The 7956-nt window shown below is 40.7% G+C and overlaps 2 protein-coding genes across 2 annotated transcripts; one reads left to right on the plus strand and one right to left on the minus strand.

Moving 5' to 3' along the window:
• Positions 1 to 1829: 1829 nt before the first annotated feature.
• On the minus strand, positions 1830 to 2926 carry COCMIDRAFT_41869 (uncharacterized protein; the record flags this gene model as incomplete). The annotated part of the gene is made up of 4 exons (XM_007695650.1): positions 1830 to 1961; positions 2087 to 2524; positions 2585 to 2703; positions 2761 to 2926. 4 exons carry the CDS (start codon positions 2924 to 2926, stop codon positions 1830 to 1832), a joined length of 855 nt encoding a protein of 284 aa, XP_007693840.1.
• Positions 2927 to 3744: 818 nt separating this feature from the next.
• Positions 3745 to 7252, plus strand: COCMIDRAFT_110985 (uncharacterized protein; the record flags this gene model as incomplete). The annotated part of the gene is made up of 7 exons (XM_007695651.1): positions 3745 to 3787; positions 3838 to 3918; positions 3980 to 4259; positions 4308 to 5160; positions 5213 to 5726; positions 5773 to 6335; positions 6392 to 7252. 7 exons carry the CDS (start codon positions 3745 to 3747, stop codon positions 7250 to 7252), a joined length of 3195 nt encoding a protein of 1064 aa, XP_007693841.1.
• Positions 7253 to 7956: the final 704 nt, after the last annotated feature.

A 7956-nucleotide genomic window follows, 5' to 3' on the forward strand; every position in this document is an offset into this window, starting at 1 on the left:
CTATCTTATAAAGTAAAAGATACTAGTAAGAAAGTATAATTTAAGTTAACTATAATAAGAGTAAATAATAAAATCTATCTATCTTTATATTCTTATTACTTCTAGTCTTAATATCTATAGTATCTCCTAAATACCCTAGTATCTTAAGATATTTAAGATATCCTAGCATCTCCTGGTGTTATAGTATCTACCCTCTTAGCGAGATATTATCTCTTAGCGAGATGCTAAGTCACGTGATCCTCGCTCTATAATAATTATTACCTTCTAATATGGATATCTATAGGCCTTCAGCTATCTCGTCATTTGTTAAGGAGAGAATCCTTCTTGTTACTTGTAATATTAGTCTTTATAAGCGTAAATTCTTATATAGACTTCTTAAGAATACACTTAACTATTACCTTCTCTTTTAGCTTATTAAGCTACTTTAATTTTAGATTATAGTTATATTAGAGACGCTTTCTAGTATGTTAAGTAAATAAAGTACTTTAAGATATATTATAAACAGTAGTAGTATATCTTTAGCTTTAAATATATTATAATTAGATATTAAAAAGAGTAAGTTAAAGATTTAATTTAGTATAGAAAGTTTAACTAGTATATTATTAAGCTATTACGTATTATAGGATTGGCGTTCACGCGCTAGTAGAGCGTGATTAGCTTACTTAGGTAATTAGCTCGCTTGGAAACTACGTTATACTGATTTAAAACTATATATAAATTTAGTAAAAGTCTTCTATAACTTCTCTTAAGAAGTAAATATAGTAGTTAAGTAAGAGAGCTTAATAGATAACTTATAATATAGTATTAATATAGAAGATACTTAATTACTTTAAAGCTATAACTAGTAAAGTAATAAAGTAAAAAACTTATAAGTAGCGCTATATATAGTTAAAAAGATCTTAGATATTTAGCTAGATAGCTAATTAGATTACTAAGATAAAGAGTAATAAGTATAATAATAGTATAATATCTATAAAGAGAGTACGTAGTAAATAGCGCTATAAGTATTATATCTAAATTAGATATAGCTCTTATACTTACTAAGTAGAATTAGAGAATATAGAGAATAGCAATATATCTAAAGAATAATATCTTATTCTACTTAATACTAAAAACTATACTAGTATTACGTAAGACCTATTACGACGTTATTTTAGTAGGGCGACTGCGGCGCTTGGTGGGGTGCGGTGCTTGGTGGTAAAACACGTTATTAGTAATTACTTATTATATATTAAAGAAAGCTTAGTATATATAACTTTTCAAAAACTTTAAATGAAGAGAATATTAACTTATAGTAGTATAGTAGCTAGTATCACTTACTAGTAAATACTTTTTATTTACTAGTAATATAATAACTATAAAGAGTATATATTATTTTCTATAGCTATTCTATCTTTAGATAGATTACTTAGTAAATAAAGATAATAGTAAAATATATTCTATATTCTAAAGCTAGTCGTAATAGTAAGGTACTAGCATTTCGTAGGGCGCACACTAGGGTAGGGCGAACAATAGTAAAATACGTTAACTCGTATAGTTACTCAGTAGAATTAGAGAACTGATAGAATACTAGCGCGTCTAATAGACAATATAATACTCTACTTAAGAATTAATATTAAACTATTATTATTTAATACTGTTATAAAGATGTAATAGTATATAGAGGTAGCTAAATTAGAAGGGTAGCTTATCTACTCGTAGAACACGTTATTTCTATAATAGAAAAAGAGTTAAATATAAGGAGTTTGAGATAGAAAGCTAGAAAACGATAGTAGAAAACGTTATTTAATGGAGGTTAGTGTGCGTGTGTGTGTCATGCCTCTACAGTACTATGGGTAGTATTGCAAACGGACCATGTCTTGATCCCAAAGCATCTGCTCTATCCTCAATTCTCGCTGAGCCCATTTGATTGTAATAACTGCCCATATCGCAGCCCATGTGAACGGCACAACCCAGCCTAGCTGCATGATTTGCGTCGTTGTTAGCGACAAGAAACACTTAAAGACCGTAGGGTGCGATGGAAGAATATTCAGTTTAAGTGTACGCGTAGACAGGGACAGGAATCGGAAAAGATGTAAGTACTCACAACATAGGAAAGGTCTCTGTTTAGCGAGAAAACCAGAAATGTCGTCCCCAAAGCCACTAGTATGGCTGGTAGCGCCCAGAAAAGTGACAACTTGTGAAGCATTTGCCTAAAATGGGGGCTTGCCTCATATCTTTCATTGAGACGGATTCGGAAAGAAGTCGCTCCATCTCCATCTACAGCGATGATATCTTCTATAATGAAGTAGATCGATGGGCGCACGACCTGTCCTCGAGTTACAGAAGAAATTCGGAATGGACTACGCCATTGGCACATGTAACAGAGTTCTAATATACTTAACTCCAGTCCCAAAAGAGCAAGAACTGTAGGCAGCGGTAGTGCTAAGAGGCGAACCATAGGCTCTTTAGGTAAGGTGCCGACAATAAGTAGTGCTATGATTGCAGCGAGGATGAAGGTTAGGTTCCATTGGAAAAAGTCACACTATTCTTCCATTAGTTGGAGACAGCAGTAGAGAAAGTACGGACTTCAATGCATACTCACCGAGTACCTACTCGCGCCAAGAACCTGACATGTAGAGTTCTTCTTCCAGAGCCGCCAGAACCGTTGAAAATATTCTAATATTACTGTGCCTCCCATTAAAGCTGTTATTATGCCGAACACTGCACGAATGCGGTTAACATGAAATATGAGGAAGATAAATTGGGGGTGGTACTTACCAGTTTGGTGCTTTAAGTCGGTGCCATACCATAATATGAAGAACAAGAGAACGGGCAGTGCTACAGAATCGACAAAGACAAAGCCCCAGAAAATCCCAATTCTCAATTTACGAGTGCGCAGGGAGTACTCCAGGCGTGGAACATCAGAAGTGAAAGTTGGAGTCATGGCAGCATGTTTCGACCTGCGAAGAGAGCTTCACACTTTTTTCTCAATAAAACAAGTCGTTAGATGCAAAGATGCGATTGTGGGACGATACTGGTATCGGAGCACATACATTTAATACTTTCAGACTCCTAGAAATTCAAATCGATGCGCTAACCTATTGAAGTATAGTAACTCTAGGGTGAATAATGTCTGCCTTTTTTTAGCATCGAGCGGTGTAGGCGATTTCGATATGAGTGGTGCTTTTATATTTAGAGGGTTAAGAAATAATGATGAAGGAACGTAATGGAATCCGGCACATCAGAGGCCCAGTACCTGGGTTCTTCAATATATCCCGTAAGGCGTTCTCGGGCCCTTTCCCCAGAAAGTCCGGCGGGAGCTGCGCCACCCTACCGCCGGAAGTCCCGTTTAGCCGAGTTTTGGTGCGGTTTTGATTTTGTTCTTACAGCTTTAATTTGAAATTATCTACGGCAGAATGTGCTTACCGCGGATATGCCAAGGCTTCCGAAACCCCGGAAGTATCTCGGAGTCCGTCAGCCGATGCTTAGTGAGGCTGAGACCTAGCCGCCGCAATTTTCAAACCGTACATATCTAGATTATATAATACCTCATCTATTATCCCTTGCGCAACAACATCTTTCAGCATCTTCATCCTGAACCAGAACTAACCCAGAACCCCATCTACAACGACTGCATACTGTAGCACGACAAAAGGTCGTTACGAAACATCCGAGTGCCAGCTCCGCTTAACTCACACCATCTGGCAGCCGTTGCCATTTGAAGACCTCGTTGTCCAGGCTCCGATCAAACTATCGAGCAATATGCTATCAAATTTCCCCTTACAGCTGATTCCTGGACCAAGTGGTATGTTCAATCCTCCCGCGCCTGTAAAGCAGTACTGAGCGAAACACCAGGCCTGCCAGTTGTCGGTAACATTTTCGATATCGACCCAGAAGCTGGCGTGCAATCATTAGTCCAGTTAGCTAAAAAATATGGTAAGTATACTATAGGACTGAAAGGCCTTAATTACACACGTGATTGAACAGACTTGTTTAGGACCTATCTTCCAGATGACCTTTGGGGGTCAAAAGCAGATATTCATTTGTGAAGCACAGCTTGTGAATGAAGTATGTGATGAAAGCCGATTCTGCAAGATCGTCACTAGTGGAGTTGAAATGTTAAGACAGGGAGTACATGATGGCCTTTTCACAGCATATGAAGGGGAGAGAAACTGGGACATCGCGCACAGAATCCTCATGCCAGTTTTTGGGCCAACCAAGATTAAGAGTATGTTTGACCAGATGACTGACGTGGCACAACAACTCTGTCTCAAATGGTAAGAGATAATTTGGTTAATTGATTCCATTACTGACAATGGGGAAAGGAGCCGGTATGGTCCAAATTATCCTATCGAAGTGACCGATGACTTCACCCGTCTGACACTAGACACGATTGCTCTTTGCGGCTTTAGTCATCGATTCAACAGTTTCTATCGAGACACAATGCATCCCTTCATCGACAGCATGAACCGTTTCTTGCACGACGCTGACAAGGCATCTGGGCTGCCTAAAATATTCAACAGCCTACACCTGGCCGCGAAAAAAAGGACCAAATACGATATAAAAGCAATGAGAGATCTCTGTCGAGGGTTATTAGACGAGCGACGACAGAATCCAACGAACTCAAATGATCTTTTGGACACTCTTTTGAACCAAGCGGACCCCAAGACGGGAGAGAAATTGGACGGCTCTTCCATTGTAGACAACATGATCACATTCCTGATCGCTGGCCACGAGACGACATCGGGCCTACTCTCCTTTGCATTCTATTACATGCTCAAGAACCCCTCATCATTGGCAAAAGCTGAGCAAGAGGTTGATGAGGTCGTCGGGACGAAAAAACTGACAGTTGATCATTTATCTCAATTGAAGTATACGAACGCTATTCTTCGAGAAACAATCAGGCTTATGCCAACTGCACCAGCGTTTTCAGTCTGTGCACTGAAAGATGAAGTAATAGGCGGCAGATTTGCTGTCAAAAAGGGGGAGCCTCTCAACGTCCTCCTGCCGTGTGTACATGTCGATAAAGCAGTTTATGGACCTGATGCAGATGAGTGGAAGCCAGAGAGAATGCTGGATGAAGAATTCAAAAAGTTGCCTCCAAACTCGTGGAAGCCGTTTGGAAACGGCAAGCGAGGATGTATTGGACGAGCTTTTGCTTGGCAGGAAGCATTACTGGTCAGTGTTGTATATCCTATCGTCATGCTGTTGCACTATTAACTCTACTCAGGTCATAGCGGCTTTGCTGCAAAATTTCACTTTCACGCTACATGATCCGTCTTATGAGCTTCGCATCAAGGAATCCTTGACTATCAAGCCTGACGGATTCAAGATGTATACAGCACTGAAACAGTCCAGAGCACCTCTCACCTTCCTCGATGGGTCTGAGCTCTCAACAAAGCAAGCTCACACACCGCAAGAAGGCAGAAAGTCAATCATGAAAACTCCAACCGTCGGTCAAGGAAAGTACAAGTCCGTGTCTATATTCTATGGATCAAACAGCGGGACCTGTGAGGCTTTATCAAATGTGTTTGCAAATGATTGCGCAAAGGCTGGATTCCTAGTGCAACCGATACGTGCACTAGATTCTGCCAAGGAAGACTTTACCTCGAATGAGCTGGTTGTTATCATCACTGCAACATACGATGGCCGGCCTACAGACAACGCAACTGAATTTGTGGACTGGCTCAACTCCCTTACTGGAAAGCCCCTAGAAGGGGTATCTTATGCTGTTTTTGGATGCGGTATGTTTGGTCAAGCAAGAAAAGAAAGCAGTACTAACATAATTAGGACATCAAGATTGGCCGGCAACGTTATATAAGATCCCCAATTTCATTGACGAAGTTCTAGAGCAGCGAGGAGCAAAGAGAATCGCGCCCCGTGGAGCTGTCAACGTCGCCATCAGTGACCCTTTTTCGGTGTTCGTGAACTGGGAGGAGGAGACGTTATGGCCTGCAGTAGGTCTTTCCCTAACGCCGTCAGAATCTCCCATATCATTGGAATCTCAGCTTAAGGTTTCCTTCCAACAACCCTATACTCAACGCAAAGAGTTCAAAGAAGCTACTGTTACAAAACTTCTCGAACTAAGCAGCCCCGCATCCTTGACCCGAAAATGCCACATTGAATTACGACTGCCACAAGGCATGTCTTACACAACTGGTGACTACTTGGCTGTTCTGCCTTTGAATCCCGCGTCTAATGTACAGCGGGCTCTGGCTCGTCTCAATTTGGCTTGGGACAGTGTACTTATCATCGAGTCCGCGGGACCTACTCAGCTTCCTACAGCAACTCCAATATCTGTAGCGGACCTATTCGGTGCATATGTCGAGCTTTCGTCACCTGCTTCATCAAGAGTAAGTTCTGGCTCCGGTAACAATGTTACTGTGAAGCGCTAACTAATCGTATTTAGAGCATTAAAAGACTAGCTGCTGCTGCGATCGACGAGTCGACGAAAGATTCATTGCTGAGACTAGCAAGTAATGATTCCAGTCAATTGGGTCGTAAACAATACTCCGTCCTTGATTTGCTGGAAGACTATGAGTCCATTCCTTTGTCTGTAGAGATGTTTCTGGAGATGCTGCCGCCACTCCGTCCCCGAATATACTCTATATCATCAGCCCCAGATTGGAAGCCCTCTCATACTACCCTCACGTGGTCAGTTGTGAATGCACCATCATGGAGTGGACATGGCTCTTTCCTTGGGGTCGCATCTAATCATCTATACAATCTTTCGCCAGGGGCTGTTGTACGCGTCTCAGTGCGACGTTCGAACCCTGCATTCCGCCTACCCCAGGACCCTGGAGCTTACCCTATCATCCTGATTGCATCTGGGTCAGGCCTGGCCCCTTTCCGTGCCTTTTTGCAACAGCGCGCCTTGCAACATAAGACAGGCATAGTCTTGGCACCAGCTCTGCTGTTTTTTGGATGCCGCAGCAAGGATGATGACCTCTACAGGACTGAGTTGGACGAGTTTGAAAGCTCAGGCATCGTACGTGTACGGCGCGCCTACAGTAAAACGCCAAAAGAAATAGATGCCTGTGGATGCACCTATGTCCAAGACAGAATATGGGCTGAAAAGGAAGAATTTAGGACTTTATGGGACCAGGGAGCCGTTGTCTTTGTTTGTGGCGGCAGTAAGATGTCTGAAGCAGTGAAGGATGTGTTTATCAAGATAGCACGTAAGAGCTCTAGTGATAACTGTCTTACAAGTTTCACAGAATGGTTCAAGGCCCTTGATAGTCGTCGCTATGTTGCCGAGATCTTTAACTAATTTCTACTCTGTAATTAGGCTAGTAAATAGATAGAGTGTATCTAGAGGTAAGGTCTAGGTTAGGTTAGGTCGCATGGACCTCAGGTAGAGGTAGTAGTAGAAATCCTTAGCGCTAAGTAGTAGTTAGGTTAGGTCTATATATTGTGGCACGATACGTGATCGAGCTTATAAGATTAGAGGGGCGGCCCGTAATTAAGTAGATAGAATAAGCTAAAAGCTAATCGCTATAAAGGATTAATTAGAGAAGATACCTATCTATATACGAAAGAGATTTATAATATATATCGCGAGCTAGTCACGTAATACTACACTATAGTATATTAGTTAGGTCTAGCCTTCTAAGACACTTCTATAGAAAAAAGGTTCTAAGATATATTAAACCTAGTGAAATAGTAACCGCGCCTACCTATTCCTAGCTCTATCTATTAGTACTACTATGTCTAGATATTTATACTATTACTTACCTATCTTAATATTATACTTATAGCTTGAATTAGATTATCTATTTAGTATAAAGCTTATTAGATTATTAGTTTTTAGAAAAGAATAGTAGGCTATACTCTAACTGTTACAAGTAACAGCAGGAAGGATCCTCTCCCTAGGTCTAATAAAGAGTAGTTAGGAAGCTACTTATTATTATTATTCCATTATAGTCCTGTATCAGCCGTTGGCTATGTAGGACTTTGGCCAAAGGCCGTTCTATC

The sequence above is a fragment of the Bipolaris oryzae genome (genome assembly GCF_000523455.1).
Source record: "Bipolaris oryzae ATCC 44560 unplaced genomic scaffold scaffold_377, whole genome shotgun sequence".
In the NCBI taxonomy this organism is placed as follows: Eukaryota; Fungi; Ascomycota; class Dothideomycetes; order Pleosporales; family Pleosporaceae; genus Bipolaris; species Bipolaris oryzae.